The 17111-nt window shown below is 42.4% G+C and overlaps 1 protein-coding gene across 1 annotated transcript in view; it reads right to left on the minus strand.

The window, feature by feature from the left end:
* Positions 1-616: 616 nt before the first annotated feature.
* Positions 617-17111, minus strand: part of GRK7 (G protein-coupled receptor kinase 7) — a 30891-nt gene continuing 14396 nt past the window's right edge. Inside the window, exons 3-4 of the mRNA XM_004419297.2 lie at positions 7993-8267; positions 617-953 (exon numbers count right to left, since the gene is read on the minus strand). Of these exons, the coding sequence (XP_004419354.1) occupies positions 617-953; positions 7993-8267 (612 nt within the window). The remainder of the gene's footprint in view (positions 954-7992; positions 8268-17111) is intronic.

Here is a 17111-nt window from a genome sequence, read left to right on the forward strand (position 1 = left end):
CAGTAAATTAAAAATTATTCTGTTATCTGAAATACTGCCATAATATTACAATCCACTCCTTTTTAGGGGGAGAATATCAGGAACATTTATTTCCAGCTTCAAAATCCTTTTTATAAGTACAGAAGCAGAAGAAATACTGACGGATGAAGGGAAGAGAGGATATAAACAAAGAAAAACTAAAACGATTATTTACTAAGAATTGCAAATGCTCATTTTCTGAGTACACCACAAAGTTCCATTCTCCGTTCCTAGGACTTTGTGCAATTTTCAGGGACGTGACGGTGGAGGGCTCGTGCTTTTAGTTTATCAAAATAAACCTGAGTGTTCCTTTTCCCAGCCCTCTGTGAAAACTGAGACTTTACTCATCTTGAAAGAAAGAGAGAAAGAGAGAAAAGAGAGAGAGAGAAAGAGAGAAAGAAAGAAAGAAAGAAAGAGGGAGGGCGAGAGGGAGGGAAAGTGTTTCCTAGTGGTGAGCTCGCCCGTCCTTTGAACTGTTCTGTGGTTGAACTGCCCCTCCTGATTGATCAGTCCTCATTGAACAGATTTTCATGTGTTAGGAACATTCAAGCATTACGTCAGCTGAGACTCCTGCTGCCTGTCTGGTAGAGAGAACAACTTATAACAACAAACACACACCAGACTTGGATGAATTGCCCTCCTCACAACATGCGGGCCTGTTGGGGTCGTTCAGTTCTTCAAACAGTCCCGTTTCTATAATCTCTTCCTGCCATGCTATGGGGACCGCACCTGTTGCAAATCTTTGGAAGAATGTCTTATCTTTGTCATCAAATTCGACCCCCCGAACCTCAGAGAAATCGTCAATTTCATCGATGTCTTTGGCATAAACCACTGAAGGGTCTGGCACAAATGGAGGTTCAACTAGGCCAGCTTCCAGACGAGGAAAGTTGATGGTTTTGAAGAAAGGGTGTTTCCTAGGATCATCAGACTTTTCTCTGTGAAGAAAGGAGATTGTCAGCCTGAGACACAAAAACAAACCAAAATGGGAAATGTTCTAACAATACAAAGTGGGTAGCATTCTTTTCCTATAATACATTTCATTTTAATTGCAAAGACAATATAACAACATAAAGAATAATTTTGAAAAATAACAACTTTAAAAATCACCCACAATTCCACTATACACAGACAGTAGCATTTTCATTGTTTGCAGATGGCCTTCACATGTAGATGTAATTTTTGAAGAGTCAAGTGATTGACATGACTTTTATTCTTGGTGTTTCATGGAAACACCTGGAAAATTCAGTGGGGCCAGAATCTGCTTGCCTGCAACTTCCAGTCATTGACTCTTGCTCTGCCCTTCGGGGTCACATAGGACAAGTGAAGGATATCTCTTCCCACATGACCACTGCTCACATTTTAAAAGATAGTACTTATATCTCCTCATTCTTCATATGACATGGTTTTTAGGAGTCCCACCTCCCTCCTCCAGTTGCCTCAATAGTCTTTAAAGACTTAAAAAACAATCAACTAGTAATTTTTAGTAGCATGAATGAGCATACATTTGGTGCTTAAGACTATAGTCATTTGTTATCAAGCCCTCCTTCCCTACACTAGAAATTATTCCAATATTTGCCTTAAAATAAGGGGAAAAATGTATGTTCTCAACTTTGTAACCTCTTGTATTAGTTATCTATTGCTATGTAACAAATTTCTCCAGCATTTAGTGGCTTAAAACAACAAACATTTATTATCTCACAGTTTCTGTGGGTCAAGAATATAGACATGGCTAAATGGGGTGCCTCTGGCTCAAAGTCTCTCATGAGGTTGCGGTAAAGCTGTTGGCCAGGGCTGTGGTCTCATCTGAAGGTTTGACTGTGGGTGGGGGTGGGGGGGAATCCGCCTCCAAGCTCACTTGTGGTTATTGGCAAGCCTCCATTCCTCATCATGTGAGCCTCTCCACAAGGCTGCCTTATTGCACCTGGGTCTCTCCAGAGCAAATAACGAGAGAGAGAGAGAGAGCAACCAAGATAAGGCACAGTCTTTTTATTACCTAATCTTGGAAATGACATCTCATCACTTCTGCCATATTATATTTGTTAGAAGCAAGTCAACAAGTCCAGCTCATCCTTAAGGCAAAGGGATTACATGAGGGTGTGGATGCCAGGAGGTGGGGATCTTTGGGGACCATTAGGGGTGGCCTACCACACACTTCTCTTGGTTCTTCTTAAGTCCAGGTTTTAAAGAAATAAAAAGGGCATTGTTTTGTGGCTTCAGATTCAAATGAATTTCTTCTTTTTCTTTTATATGAATAGATATGCTGGTCTGACTAAGAAATGTCTTCCTTTTGGAAGAAGTCAATTTCTGTCATAAATCAACCTTAATAAAAATTAATCACATTCATGGTCTTTCCTTTTACATTTTCTATTCCAGTTACCAAAAAACTTTCAGAAAAGGATTGAAGACTTCCCCCATACATCTCCTTCAGAGATTCCCCACCATATCAGATGATAACTACAGCAGACTCTGCCCAGTAAGATGACTACAGTATAAACACAATAATGACACTCCTAATAAGAATAATGAGAATAACTAACATTTATTCAGAGCTTACTCTTGCCTAACACAACGTTAAGCTCTTCATTTATGTTATCACATTTAACCATCACAACAACCCTGTCTTTTAACTGTATTTTAAACTTCTTTTTAACCTCTACTTGCTTCTACATTTATAAATAGCTGTATATCCGAGAAAGCCAGAAAATACAGGTGAATTTTTCAAAGGAAAAGTTATAATCAAATGTTATTATGGAAAAGAGAAACTCAATTGGAGGTATCTGATGTTCAGCCAGTTCCCTGGTGTTGTTCTGTGATTCAGACCTTCCCCCATGCAGAAAGGCCCATCCAGGACTCCTCGGACTTTTCCCACTATGACCCAACTGAAAAGACAGGCATGGAAAGCTGTATCATGAGATACTGGAAGGTGTCTCTTTTCTTCCAAAAGCGATCAAACCTCCATCGATAAAGGAAAATGCAAGCTTGCCATCTACTAGAACCTACTGACCAGTGTCTATATGGTTTACATTATGTAGAGCAAGAGCCTGAAGGGAGGGTTACTGAGATAAATTGAAGCTTCATGATGGATTTTTTTTTAAGTTTGATTTATTGAGGTATAATTAACCCAGCAACATTCATCATTTTAAGGTAGCAGATAGATTTTAAGTGGGGCAGAACAAGGATAGAGCTAGAATTCCATCCAAGCAGAATCAGGAATAAACCTCAGGCCTATGTGTCTCAAAGAGAACAAACGAGTTGGAACGGGACCAGGGGCCACAAGGAAGGAGCTTGAACCACCTTGATAGCTGCAGGCAGGCATGCACACAGTGTCCCAGAGGTCAAGAGGGTGCCTTAAGCTCACTCAGAGCAGCTGTAACTTGGACAAAAGGAGAGTGCCCAGGGGCTCTGGAACCTCAGGAAACTTGCCAAGCCAGTCTTTACATCAAGAGGAACATCTCAAGTAACATCTTAAGCAACCAGGCCCGATGGCCTTGGCTTGTCCATCAGAGATGGCCGACTGCAGCCCTTTCGCAGCTAGTTACAAAGGACAAGGGAACCATGGACAACTTTGAGGTTTTCTTTATGTTCCTAACACTCCCAGCTAGATGCTTCTAGAGGGCAGGACCCATGATTTATGCCCTTTTCCAATAAATGTCTGTAGTTGCTGATGCTAACAACAAAAGACTAGGCTTTCCAACCTCTGTTCCTTTCGCTCTTATGTCTGGGCCATGGCAAAGCTAATCACTTTGATCTTTTGCACCAGTGACTCTCACCTCAGTTCTGTAACTAGAAATAGCACGAAGATTATTTTACTTTTGAATCTTACCCTGCAGCTGTGCAGGGCTCTTTTGGCCCATAATCACGCAGTGTACTTGGGACAAATAGGAGAGGCTATTGATGGAGGCAGCATCTTTTGTAATAGCCAAAAGGGCAGCTGCAGGAAGTCTTCTCCTGCTTGGAGTGGAATATATTTCTGAGCATTAACAGAGGCTCTTGTGTTACTGAACCTCACACAGAGATGATAATGAATTTTCTTATAACAGTTAATGAAGGGGCCGGCCCCATGGCTTAGCGGTTAAGTGCGCGCGCTCCGCTACTGGCGGCCAGGGGTTCGGATCCCGGGTGCGCACCGATGCACTGCTTCTCCGGCCATGCTGAGGCCGCGTCCCACATAGAGCAACTAGCAGGATGTGCAACTATGACATACAACTATCTGCTGGGGCTTTGGGGGAAAAAAAGGAGGAGGATTGGCAATAGATGTTAGCTCAGGGCTGATCTTCCTCACACACACAAAAAAACAGTTAATGAAGAAGAGATACCACCTGCCCATACATGAAGACCAGACGGAGGGGTTTGGTCGGCATGAACAGTGGGTATTGGCTTGAAATTGTGTGTTGGAGAAGCACTTAAGTCAGAGAAGTTCATGGTTATTTGCTTTTGTTCTGGTGCATTGACTGATCAGAATAAAACCTGCAAAATACTTAAGTGGTCTTCATCTTTTATTTTATTAGAAAATACCATAGTTGACCCTATCTGGAGCCCCTGTGAGATGCTCAGAAAAGCTTTTGGCTTCTCTGCAAAATTAACTCACAGACTCATAAAGGCAAAGGAGGAAATCCTCTTCAGTGAGGTCAAAAGAAGGAGAAGGTTTTTAATTTATTTCAAATGCTTGTGAATGCAATGGCCTGGGGATGGGGGGATTGAGGGAGGTGAGGGAGTGAGGAGGCGGGCAGTTGACTTCTCCGCTGTGTTAACATGCTATTTAGGCATTTGCTCAGCTTTGGAGGACACCTGCTAAGTTAATCAAATGTTATCTCATTTGAATGAATTTTTAAAAAATACAAAGAGTTGAAATAAAAATGTTGGAAGGTTTTCTCTTTCACTGAACAGCTGGTTTTTATATGCCTTTTCTCTAATGTTGTAAACAGTTTTATTCAAAACAGTCACAACAACAGATGCTTTACAAAAAGTTTCTGCTTGAAAGAACAGCTTTGGGCAATGATCCAGTGCTTTAAGGTGGCATTTTCCTGAAGAAGTTCATCCATATTTCATTTTACAGACCCAAAGTGTGCTTATAAAGTATTGGAATACATTTTCAATCAAACACACCAAGTGGGTGGTGTTCCTTTCAGGGAAGTCATCTAAAGAGACCGTGCACTTCCCCCACTGCCTCGGCCACTGTTGGTGTGGTCTCTGATACTCCCTGCCCTCGAGGACCAGGTGGGTAAGATGGTTAGCAGTCACCATACCCCATTCGCCTCTCCTTCCTGGGCACACAGAAGACAACACCAGCCAGCCCCCTCAACCCTAGGCAGGGCCTGAGGACTCGTCCTGGCCGTCAGAAGTGTGTGTGAAGAGATGTGGGAAGTGGCCACTTCCCGGCTGAGGTAGTACAAAGCTCCCTAGTTCTCTGAGCTCTCTCTTCTCTTGCCACAGCACCTGGAAGCCACCAGCTCCAGTGGAGCTGTAACATGGAAACAGCCTGGATCTGTGAGTCACTGCTTAGCAGAGAGAGAACTTGGAGAGCCGCTGGACCCATAATGGATTTTGTGTGAGTGAGAAATAATCCTTTTGTTTTAAACCAATGAGACTTTGGGATTTACTTGTTATCATAACATGGCCTATTCTGACCACACTAATACAACAACGTTGGAGTCCAAATAGGAAAATCAGCTCCACATTTTGCTTCACATAAATGTAGAGTTCCATCTAATTTCAAAATACTCATTTGTTAGTTTGGTTATCTGTCATGCTTTGAATGAATTTTGTTTCACTATTTAAAAAAATCAGGTCAAAAATTAAAAGCTTGCCTCCACACTCAAACATTTTGAGCTAAGGTAGCCCTGTTCTAGAGCCTTCACTGGCAACTACTTGGAGGATTTAGAGTAATTCGGCCGCTAAGTTCTGGTGTAATAATAAAAGTCAGTCATATTACTCCACGGTTGTAGCTTTCATATTTGTACATATTTTTAGGTTCTGAAAATTGAATCCAAGTAATTTAAGACATTGATGCTCATAGTTTAGTCAAAATATTATCTGGTATCTGCCTTAGAATAAATTAATAATAACTGCTATAATTTATTGAATGAGTCTTGACATACATTATATCTAACTTTGCATACATTATATCTAAATCTCAAAATATCCCACTGTGTTAGTCAGGGTTCTCCAGAGAAACAGAACCAACAGGATGTTGAAGGGCTCCAGGATGCACCACGGTGGCATAAATATTATTTTGAGCTGAAGGCATTTGAGCGTCAACAGATGCAGGTTTTGAACTCCCCTTATCTGCCTAAGAGCAGAGCCTCCCCTAAGAACTCAACTCATAAATCCTCTCCCGAGAGTTTTGGAAGCAGGGAAGACTGATTCTTATCACCAGTGACAGAAATCAGCGCCACACCTAGATAGACATTGTCACAAAACTATCATATCTTCCCATCTATTCTCCTAAGGGCCCATTTATCTTTCCTAAAAGGCATTTGTTCTCCTGTAAGTGCCCTTCCCCCCACCATTTCTGAGAAGTCATTTGTTTTCCTGTAAGTGCCCTTCCCCCCTCCCCTATTAAAATGGTATATAAGCTCCCAATTCCAACGACCTCCTAATCACATTTTTTTGTGAACTCCTGTGTATGTACGTGAATTAAAAATCTGTCTTTTGTCAGTTCAATTTGCAGTCCTCCATCTCTAAACATAAGAAGGTAGAGGAAAAATTTTTCCTCCCTGACAATATGTGTGTATGTGTATGAGAGAGAGAGAGAGAGAGAGAGAGAGAGGAAGAGGTTTATTTTAGGGAATTGGATCACACGATTGTGGAGACTTGACATGTCCAAATCTGCAGGGTAGGCTGTCAGGCTGGAGACCCAGGGAAAAGTTGCAGCTCCAAAGGTGGTTTGTTGGCAGAATTCCCTCTTTACCCAGGGAGGTCAGTCTTTTTCTATTAAGGCCTTCAACTGATTGGATGAGGCCCACCCACATTATGAAGAATAATTTGCTTTACTCAAAGCCTACTGATTTATATATTAATCTCATCTAAAAAATACCTGCATAGAAACATCTAGAATAATGTTTGATCAAATATCTGAGTACTGTGGCCTAGCCAAGTTGACAAATAAAATTAACCATCACACCCAACCCCTGCCCCCCCATTTTATATATGAGGATATTGAGACTCAGAAAAGGTAATTCAATTGCTTGAGGTAAAACGACCACCCCATAGCAGAGCTGGGATGTGAGTCTATATCTGTGACTCTAAAGTGTTTTGTTTTCTCCCTACATCACACAGTCACCCAGTGCCAAGGATCTTTTCACAGGTCAGCTTTCACTTATTTTTTTCTTCTAAAATATCTTGATCTTATTATTCCATTGTAAGCAATAAAACCTGACTTTCCTCAAAACTAATTTCAACTGTACTTAACATAGCTGGCAGCATTATATGTACTCACTAAATATCTGTTGACTGACTGATATTTTACAGAGATGTTTAAAAGGGGAAGAATTTTCCAGAGCTATGGTTATCAGTACTGATAGTTTTTAAGTTTTAATTTTATTCATTTTTGAATAGATAATTTATTCATATCATTCAAAAGATAATAGGGTTATATAGTGAAAATCCTCATTTGCATCCCTGTCACTACCTCCCAATTTCCCTTTATTAGAGGCAACCAATCCTATACATTCCTTGTATACTCTGCTTGAAATCTTCTATGCAACTGTTTGAATTATATACTCTTTTTGTTCTTTTTGATGTTGCTGTTTTGCACCTCACTTTTTCATTTTAAAATATATCTTGGAGACTTTTCTGTATTGTGTTCATAGTGTTTGAAAGCATTGGAAATACTTAACCATATAATATGCAAATAATAATAGGAAAATAATACTACTACTTAATCCCAAGGCTTTGTCACTGATTCAAAGTATTTTCCCAATCCCTGTGGACAACGCTAACAGCACTAATCATCTCTATCACCTGGAGGTTTACCTGCTTCCTAAGCGTTGCTCTGGTTTTTTAGCCAAGAAGAGTCTGCAAATATCTTTTACTTCCTCTGTGAAGTTATCATGTTGGAATGTGACCTCCTCTTTCAGAGTTCTTTGCTTTAAATCCTCTTTACTGACTTTTTCCTTGAAATCTTTGAATGGTGTTCGTCCAGCAACCATTTCATAAATACTGCATCCCATTGCAAACCAGTCCACAGGATAGGAATAGCTCACTTTTTCCATCAGGATTTCAGGAGCCATATAGCCATTGGTTCCAGCCTGTAACACCCCAAACAAAAAACAAAACAGAACAAAAACACTAACGTGAGTGTAACAGATGCTGCCGATGGCCTATCCAATACCCACTCTCCTTTACTTACCTTGTTAAGGGAACCCTTATTTATTTGGGGTGGCAATGTGTCTAACTTAGTCTATTCCCTGCTTTCCCAGCAGCCTCTGGTACAGTCAGGGAAGGCCATGTGATCCATTTTGGCCAATGAGACAAAAAGAGGATTTGGCTGGAGTGCATTATAAAAAGGACAGACTTTGCTGCTCTTGAAGGGGAAAATCACGCAGCCTCTCTTAGTCTCAGCACCTCATCTTTAAGGTGAAAAGTTCAAGTGGATGTCTCTAGGATTCCCTAAGAACTGTCTGTATTTTATTCACAGGTAATAGAAAATTAGATGCATGATTTTTTTAAGGTTAGCACTTTATTGCTAATATTGATGTTCACATAATATTATCTAGTCTATGATGTTTTTTACTCTATTTGCTAGGTAATGATATTAATATCAGACATCTCTGCCTGCTTGTCTGTCTCTGCGTTGAAAAATGAACACTGTCATTTTAATCCAGAAAATCCTCATATGAAACTTCATTTAACATGCATGACTACATATCATAGGCATACTTCTACTGACAATATATGTCAAATGACCATTGGGTTAAAAAAATATATATATATGTAAAATACACATGACAGAAAATTTACCATCTTAATCATTTTTAAGTGTACAGTTCAAGAGAATTAAATACATTCAGATTGTTGTGAAACCAATCTCCAGAATTCTTTTCATCTTGCAAAACTGAAATTCTACACCCATTAAACAACAACTCTCCATTGCCCCTACTCCCTAGCCCCTGGCAACCACCATTCTACTTTCCGTCTCTGTGAATTTGACTACTCTAGGGACCTCATATAAGTGGAATCATGCAGTATTTGTCTTTTTGTGACTGTGTGTGATTTTAATACATTCATTCATTCAACAAATATTTAATGAATACCTACAACATACTTTGTAATTATAAAGTATATATTTATATCATGTTTTCACAAAAATTAAGTTGCTTTTGGTTAAAGTATAATGTATAACCTCTGCAGCAATTAAAAACACAAAGAACACCCTAGAATGACAATAACCTTCTATTAGTACATAAAAATGATAATGATAATATAAATTATTGGCAGAGTTGTGAGAAATAGATGTGCTCTGTAAATTGACCCAGTCTGTTAGGAGAACAGTAAGATGTACAGTAATAGAAAATAAGATGTATCAACACTCCTGTCCTTCGACCAGGTTACTTAACTGTGGAGTATGTACCTCCAAGAAATGATTCAGAAGAAAGAAAAAGGAATCTATATCAAGATGTTCATAGCTCCATTACTCATAATGGTCACAAGCTGGAAACATCCAGATACCCATCAATAAAGACAATAGACCAGAGTCTATTGTAATACCAAGAAATTTATATATGTAATGGGTTTCACACACTGATTACAAATATGCATTTCAGTACATCAAAAAAGATTGGAAAGGGGCTGGCCTGGTGGCATAGTGGTTAAGTTCACATGTTCCACTTTGGCAGCCTGGGGTTCGCAGGTTCAGATCCCAGGCGTGGACCTACGCACCGCTTATCAAGCCATGCTGTGGCAGGCGTCCCACATGTAGGGTAGAGGAAGATGGGCATGGATGTTAGCCCATGGCCAATCTTCCTCAGCAAAAAGAGGAGGATTGGCAACAGATGTTAGCTCAGGGCTAATCTTCCTCACCGGAAAAAAAAAAGAAAAGGTTGGAAAGTGTTTTTAGCTGTTCATTAGGTGATTTTTTCCTGTGTAATTACTTAAGTATATGTTTTTTATGTGCACAGTATATGTAATGCCTTAGGAATATTAAATTTCATGGATAATTTTTACATGGATAACAACAATGAAAAAAATAAATGACTCAAGACCCAGCAAGGAGTAATTGGCCTGTGCAAGAAGATTCTGGAAGCGACTGGGGTCTGACAGGCTGGGCATGAGTCAGCATGGCACTGCTGTTTTCATAGAAGCTGGTATATAATTTGGATGACCATATGTTCCGGTTTGCCTGGGACAGCCCTGGTTTACATCTGTTGTCCTGATGTCTTGTCCGGTTTTGCATCTGCCCAGACAATAAGTCCTGACAGAGGCCCAGGATATAGTCTTACTCATCTTTGTATCCAAACCAGGTACTGACCGCAGGGCCTCACTTGGTGCATGCCCAACAAAACAACAGTAAAGATGGTAACTAGATGCTTTCCGTTCACTATCCAACAAATATTTATTGATCCATGTCGTGCAGTGAGTCCTAGGAATACTGAGACATATAAGGCCTGGCCCCTGCTCTTAAGGATTTACAGGCTGGTGGACACAGAGAAGTCAAAAAGTTAATTCAGAAAAGTAGGATAAATGCCAGAATGGGAGTGCAAAACAAGCACAGGGAGGCCAGAGGGTGTGCGTGTGTGTGTGTGTATGTGTGTGTGTGTGTGTTGGGGTTACTTTACTGAAGAGCGAAGGCTGAGCTGAGTCATGAGGGAAGAATCTGTCTCATAGAGAAGACTATCCAGGTAATGAGTATGTGCAAGAGATGGAGTCAGGAAAAATGTGGGGTGTTCAGGAACTTGAAGAAATTTGGCGTTTCTGGAATATAAGATCTGTGGGATGCAACAGTGGGAGGGAAGACTGGAGGAGGAGATGTGGATGAGACTGAGAAACACTGCATGCCAAGGTAGCAAAAATCCATTCCCAGTCTCCCTTTCCTCGTATCCCTCTACTCTAGAGGCCAGAAGGCTAAGTACTCCACCTCCAGCCTCCTGTGCACCTAGGGTGGCCATATGATATGAGCTTTATTTGAGAGGTATGCAAGGCAAAGGTGCTGAGGGTTGGCAAAAGGGGAAGTCAGCTTACTTGGAAATACATAAAAGATATAAGACGGATTAATGGATCAATAGAGGGATGGATAGACATGCAATAAAGCAAATCTACTAAAATGTTGATAATATACAATGGAATAGTGTTTGGCCATAAAAAGGAATGAAGTACTGATACGTGCCACAACATGGATGAACCCTGAAAACATTATGCTGAGTGAAAGAAGCCAGTCACACAAGATTACTTATTGTATGATTCCATTTATATGCAACGTCCAAAACAGGCAATTCCACAGAGCCAGAAAGTAGATTTGAGGTTGCTTAGGGTTGGGAAAAGGAGAACGGGAGTGACTGCTAAAGGGTATGTGGTTTCTTTTGAGGGTAAAGAAAATATTCTAAAACTGTGATAATGTTTGCATGTCTCTGTAAATATACTAAAAACCATTGAATTGAACACTTTAAATGGGTCAATTTGATGGTATTTAAATTATATCTCAATAAAGCTGTTTAAAATGTCAATGGTAAACTCGAGGTTGTGGGCATACAGGTGCTCACTGTGAAATTCTTTCAACTTTCCTTTATGCTTGAAAGTTTTCATAACAGAATGTCAAGGGAAAAAGGAGTGAGGAAGGGCGGGTAACGCATCAGCCAGGTGTTACCAGACTGGAGGCTGGTTCATCAAGCACAAGAGATTCTTCTGGAAGGGTCACAAGGAGGAGCCACAGGAGAGAGCGGAGGGGGCGAACCTATCTGCCCAGCTGCCTCCCATCTCCCATTTCCATCAGTCAAGGACTATCCGAAAGCTAACTTGTCTATATTTCCAGATATGGCATCCAGACCCTTAGCAGCACCCTGGAAACCAGGTCCCACATCCCATGGTGTGGCATTTCATCCAACTCTAAAAGTGGAGGGGCAACTCAGCCTAGAACCGGTGCCCACAGGGTTCCGTCCAGAGAGAAAAGCGGGCAGCAGAGGGACTGTAAGAAGGTATGTGAGGATCGTGGCCCAGGACACCAACTTGATGAAACTTCTCAATGAGGGACTTGGGCGTGGGGCTGCTTCTTCCGCGGTGCTCGCTCCTGGCTGGCCTCTCAATCCAGAAACCAGCAGCTACCAGCACTGGGAAATTTTCTCATCTTATTTCTTTGATCATTTTCTCCCTTCCATTTTCTTTCCTCTCTGTTTTTGGGAATCCCGAACTTATCCTTTATGCTTCTTATCTTTCTTTTTTTTTTTTTTTTTTTTTTTCTTTTTTTAAAGATTTTATTTATTTATTTTTTCCCCCAAAGCCCCAGCAGATAGTTGTATGTCATAGCTGCACATCCTTCTAGTTGCTGTATGTGGGACACGGCCTCAGCATGGCCGGAGAAGCGGTGCGTCGGTGCACGCCCGGGACCCGAACCCGGGCCGCCAGCAGCGGAGCGCGTGCACTTAACCGCTAAGCCACCGGGCCGGCCCTATGCTTCTTATCTTTCGCTCCTATTTTCCATCTCTGTCTTTCATTATTTTTTTTTTCTGAAAGACTTCTATTTTTCCTTCCAACTCTTCTAATTTTTAAAAAAAGTATTTTACTATGGGAAATTTCAAACATATACAAAAGAAGAGAGACTAGAATAATAAGCTCAGGGTACTTTACACCCAGCTTTGACAATCATCAACACACGGCCAGCCTTGTTTCATCTGCGCCCCTACCCACTCCCACTGCCCCACACTATCCTAGACATCGCATCATTTGTATTTCACCACGAATCTCTAAAAGATAAAGTCACTTAAAACAAACAAACAAAATCAAAGCACTACCATTATCTCACTTTGAAAATAACAATAATTCTTTAATATTATCAAATGTTTACACTTTCTCAATTGTTCTACAAATCTGTCCTCTAAACAGTTTGCTTAAATTCGGATCCAAATAAGGTTCATATGATGTGACTGATATGTCTTTTGAATTTCTGTGAACATATAAGTTCCTCCTCTGTCTCTTCCCACCCCCTGCAAGTTTATTTATTTATTTATTTATTTTTGACAAAACTGGCTAACCTGTAGAGTTTCCCACAGTCAAATTTTGCTGACTGTATCCCTGTGGTGTCATTTAATATGTTCCTCTGTTCTTTGTGTTTTTTGTAAATTGATGGCTAGACTACAGGTTTAATCCTTCGATTGAACTTCTGATTTATGCAAATGTTTTTTTAAAATATATAATTAACATAGAATAATGTGAACAGATCTTAAATATTCAGTTCAATAAATTTTGATAATTGAATATACCCATGTAAATACCACCCAAACAAGATATAGAACATTTCCATCCACCCAGAAAGTTCCCTCGTGCCCCTTTCTTGTCCATTCTCTTTCTCACTTCCCAGGCAACCACTTTCTGATTTCTGTCACCATAGACTACTTTTGTCAGCTCTTGGATTTCATGTAAACGGAATTGTATGATAGATTCTCTTTTGTGTGTGACTTTTTTTTTTAACATAATGTTTTTGAGATTTATACATGTTGTTCTGAAGACATATTTGTGTATTATTTTTTTGGCGAGGCAGATCAGCCCTGAGCTAACATCCATGCCAATCCTCCTCTTTTTTTTTTTTTTTTTTTTTTTGCTGAGGAAGACTGGCACTGGGCTAAAATCCATGCCCATCTTCCTCCACTTTATATGGGACTCCACCACAGCATGGCCTGACAAGCGGTGCATCCATGCACGCCCGGGATCCGAACCCGGGCTGCCAGAAGGGGAGCGCGCGCACTTAACCACAACACCACGGAGCCAGCCCCTATTTGTGTATTTTTTACTCCCAAATGTCCTTGTTCTTCTCAGAATGTTCCTTGTTTTACAGCATCTGTTCTCGTTTCATGGATGCAATATCTTCTCTTAAATCTCAAAAGATATTAATTATAGGTTTTAAAAAACGCTCTCTTCCACTCCTTGCATTGTTCCTATTTTCTACAAGTTTTTTTTCTTCTGTTTGTTTTGGCATTGTCTGTCATTTTGGAGGGTTTTTTTCAAATGACAAATGATCTTTGGCTATTTGTTCATATTTAAGAATGTAACACCAGGGGGCCAGGGGGCCACCCAGTGGCACAGCGGTTAAGTGCGCACACTCCGCTGCGGTGGCCTGGGGTTCGCAGGTTCAGATCCCGGGCGCGCACAGACGCACCGCTTGTCAAGCCATGCTGTGGCAGCGTCCCACATAAAGCAGAGGAAGATGGGCACGTATGTTAGCCCAAGGCCAGTCTTCCTCAAGAAAAAAGGGGAGGATTGGCATCGGATGTTAGCTCAGGGCTAGTACTCCTCACACACACACAAAAAAGAATGTAACACCAAAAAGTGACAAGAAGCTTGTCAACTGATGGGCTTCCCTGGAGGACGATGCTGCCCAGCCACTTCACTGGGGACCCCACCTGTGAGTATCCGTAGACTTTTTCTATTGGGCTGCTCAGTTTCCCCAGAGAAATCCTCCAATACTTCACCCGAGAGGCGTCAGCTGCTGGCCCTCATTCTGGAAGCTGAGGTGGGAAGGGGCTGAGGGTCTCCCCGTACAGAGTATTTCACTCTCCACAACTCTCGGTTGGCTGTATGTTCCTGGGGCTGGCTTCTCTCTGATTCCCTCTCTTCTGCTGGGTGGGAGAGGCACGGAGAAAGACTACAAACAGCACCCAACTGCAGTGCAGACAGTGGTGACCGTAAGTCCTACTCAGCAGCACTTATTATGAGCTCGCTCCGTGTGTGGCACCCTTCCAATGAGCAGATTTCAGACGCGAGTGACTTTAAGGATTAAAATTGCTAATCAGGACACCAGATGAACATAGTCTCTCAGTGGAAGGTGTAGGGTGAAAGTGGAGAACAAGCCTGTCCTGAACAAAGGATTGTGAGAGACAGGCTGGGAGACAAATTGGAAATAATAATGGACAATACTTATTGAGTGCTTGTTACATGCTAAATATTTTCTCAAGTGCTTTATGTGAATTTCTAGTTTAATCTTCATGATAACTCTATGAGATAGAGACTACTTTATCCCCCATTTTGTAGATGAGAAAACCGAACCACAGAGAGATTAAATCCTGCCCAAGGTCACCCATCCGAGATCCACACACAGGCCTGCACGTGGCTCACTACATTACACTGCCTCTGTGCAAGGAGGTGAGGGGGGTCTTTCTTACCCCCCAGGATCTCTTCAGGATTTTTCTTCTCCTTAGAGTCCCCTCCTTCCCTCTCCACATCTGCCAAGTACTAAGCCCTTGGCCTGGTCCGTTCTTGCTTCAGCTACTTCCCTTCCCCTTTCCCAACAAATTCTCCATTTTTTTGCCTGTCTCTCAGCTCATCAGGCTGCCTGGGCTGCTCCACACCACACAGGTGGCTGGGGGGTGGGGACCAGACCTTGAGCCATGTTCCGGGACTACCTTGCTCCCTCCCCAAGGAAATCAAGAAAGAACTGGCCCACCATCTTGATGCTCTGAAGCCCCTTGGCGTAGTGGAAAGAGCCTGAGACAGTATGCAGGGTAGCCTTAAATTCATTACAAATAATTTTCAGGACTAAATTTACCTCTTGGCCCTAAAAACAGAAAATGTCAGTGATGGAATTCAGAAGGGCACCACCCCCTTGCAGAGTGGAGGTATTTCACAGAGAAGAATGGAATTAGAGGCGCACGCCAGAGTCTAAGCACCCGAATTCCATTGCAGCCTCCAGCTGAAAAAATTAATTGCCTGCCCTTTATGCCATTTGTCTTGTGCATGTGAACTGCCTCCTCAGAGCGGGGTGGGAGGAGAGACAGGGCCAAGCAGCATGGGGCAGGGTCCAACCACGCTGACCTCTCGTGGCTCCGTTTAACTCCTGCAGTTACAAAGGGCCCCGCACATCAGTCTCTGTGTCATCAGAACAGTGGCTCTCGGTCCGTGTGCCCAGCACCGCCACTGCCAGGGCTGTGGGGATCACCCAGTGTCAGCAGCAACGGATCTCTTAGTGGAGGTTTTTGTGTGTGGTTTACCTTTTTTTAAAAAAACTTTTTGCTAATTTTGTTTTGCTTTTGGTTTTATAGTGCCGTTTGGTGGACCCACACAGGCCACACCTGGCTAGGCAAAGTGTACCCAGCATTGCAGGTGTCAAGTATCGGACCTCACAGGGTTTAGGACGCCAGGCAGGGGCCGTTCCCTGCCCTCCTTGCCTCCCAGGGGGCAGTGAGAAGTCCATCTACCACAGTCATCATTTGTGGATTGCTGAGTCCCATCAGGGGCACCTGTCACTTACAGGTATCCAGACTTTGAGGAAGGTGGACACCCTAAGGTGGGATCAGGACCAGAGCCAGCCTATGGGGACGTGTGTGGACACTCTCTCTATTTCTCCTGCTGTTGGAGGCTGGCTTCCACTGGCCCTGTTGTTGTTGTCACTCTCAGCCCTGGGCCCATGGGGGCTGAGTGGCAGGGCCCGGGGAAGTGAGAGGATTCTGCACTCTGAATAGTCCCAATATAGCCCTGGACAGCAAGGGACTGTGGCCTTGGCAGGGATGAGAACAGGGAGGGGCCTTTCAGTGGGGCTGAGAGGACACAGTTCACATCTTAATAGTTTCACATGTCCGTGAAAAAGTGTGTATGTGTGCGTGTGCACGTGTGCGTGTGGACGTGCAGGTCCTTCAGTGTCAAGGTCATGAGTAAACCTCCAGCTCCCACTGAATCTGAAAAGTTGGCAACCTTCAATTCCATCGTTAGAAGAAATGCCGGTGTTGTGCCCCTGGTGTGGCCAGGCCAGGCTGGATTTGATGAGCGGGGCAGGGAGAAAGACGCAGAAAAGGAAGTTCTCTGCGCTTCCCAGAGGCAGCGGCCCGGCAGACCGGCCCGCAGAGCAAGCAAGACACCGCCCGCGGGTGCCTCTTCCCCCCAGCTCATCACAAACCAGATCCACTCGACAGCACAATCCAAACAGAAGAGGGAATCAGAATGTACATCTTTTGTTT

The sequence above is a fragment of the Ceratotherium simum genome, chromosome 5 (genome assembly GCF_057802395.1).
Source record: "Ceratotherium simum simum isolate JZ-2026a chromosome 5, ASM5780239v1, whole genome shotgun sequence".
Lineage (NCBI taxonomy): Eukaryota > Metazoa > Chordata > Mammalia > Perissodactyla > Rhinocerotidae > Ceratotherium > Ceratotherium simum.